General features: G+C 67.4%; 1 protein-coding gene across 1 annotated transcript in view; it reads left to right on the top strand.

The window, feature by feature from the left end:
* Window positions 1-2: 2 nt before the first annotated feature.
* Window positions 3-1,114, top strand: part of LOC115274583 (transcription initiation factor TFIID subunit 4-like) — a gene marked incomplete at its 5' end in the record, with an annotated part of 35,947 nt that continues 34,835 nt past the window's right edge. The window contains one exon of the mRNA XM_029917988.1: window positions 3-192. Coding sequence (XP_029773848.1) covers window positions 3-192 — 190 coding nt within the window. The remainder of the gene's footprint in view (window positions 193-1,114) is intronic.

Raw genomic sequence — 1,114 nt, 5'->3', positions numbered from 1 at the left:
CGCCGCCGGCCCCCGGCACCCCCACCGGGCTGCCCAAGGGCTCGGCCAGCGCGGGGCCCCAGAGCCTGCCCAGGACGCCCTCCGCCACCACCGGCGGGATCCGGGCCACGCTGACGCCCACGGTCCTCGCCCCTCGCCTGCCGCAGCCGCCTCAGAACCCGACCAACATCCAGAACTTCCAGCTGCCCCCAGGTGAGTGGCCGCACCGGGCGGGCCTGGCCGCCCCCGCGGGGAGTCCAGGAAGTTGTGGGGCTGGCAGGGCGCTGAGGTCACGGGTCTTGCGCGGGCCTGCAGCAAACGAACGAGCCGGGGCGCTCCTCTACCGGGTGCGGGAGAGCTCTCCACGGTGTGTGTGTGCATGTGTGTGTGTCTGGGGCACACTCGGAGTGCTGTGGCATCAGCGGTTCCCTGTCTTGGGGCAGCGCTTGGCCACTTGGCCGTTTGCTGCTTGCGTTGTAAAGTTTCTGGGCTCCCCTCCTGCTCCCTGGGCTCCCTGTGCCCCTGTCCCGCTTCTCCACTCCCCCCGGCCGGGAGCGCTCTGGCCGCCAGCCTGCGCTGGAACAGCTTACTGGGTTATGCAGCCTGGGTCCCCGGCGTGCCTGGGTCTGTTGCTTTTCCCTGCTGGGTTTGGGGATCAGTGGTGTCAGGGCTTGTGAACGGAGCTCTTGTGCTCCGCTTTTATTCTGGGCTGTGATGGAGGGTGGCACCCCGGTTGGTCAGGTCAGGCAGAGCAGAGACACCCCTTCCTTGTGGCTGGGCAAGCATGCATGGAGAGCTTGGGCTTCCCTGTTCGCAGCAGGTTGGCAGAGATCCCAGGTGAGCCCCGGAGGGGTCCTTGGGCACGCACCCTTCCTGGTCCAGGTCCCTGCGTCCCGCCTAGTCGTGCACTCCTGGGGCTGCGCGGGCTGTGGGTCAAAGCATGCTCAGTCGCTCTGGTTGGTGCCATCCGGGGAGCTCAGCCGGTCTCTCGGAGGTGTGGAGGTGTGGATGGTGCTCGGGGATTCAGGGCGCCCGACAGCCCGTGCTTTTTCTTGGTCTCCTGGGTTCTCCCCGGCAGTCGGTTGGGGTTCTTCACATTTGGCAGTAAAAGGTCCCCCATGGCGTCCCAGGTCAC

The sequence above is a fragment of the Suricata suricatta genome, chromosome 12, assembly GCF_006229205.1.
Source record: "Suricata suricatta isolate VVHF042 chromosome 12, meerkat_22Aug2017_6uvM2_HiC, whole genome shotgun sequence".
In the NCBI taxonomy this organism is placed as follows: Eukaryota; Metazoa; Chordata; class Mammalia; order Carnivora; family Herpestidae; genus Suricata; species Suricata suricatta.
This window is presented reverse-complemented; position numbering and strand designations above follow the sequence as displayed.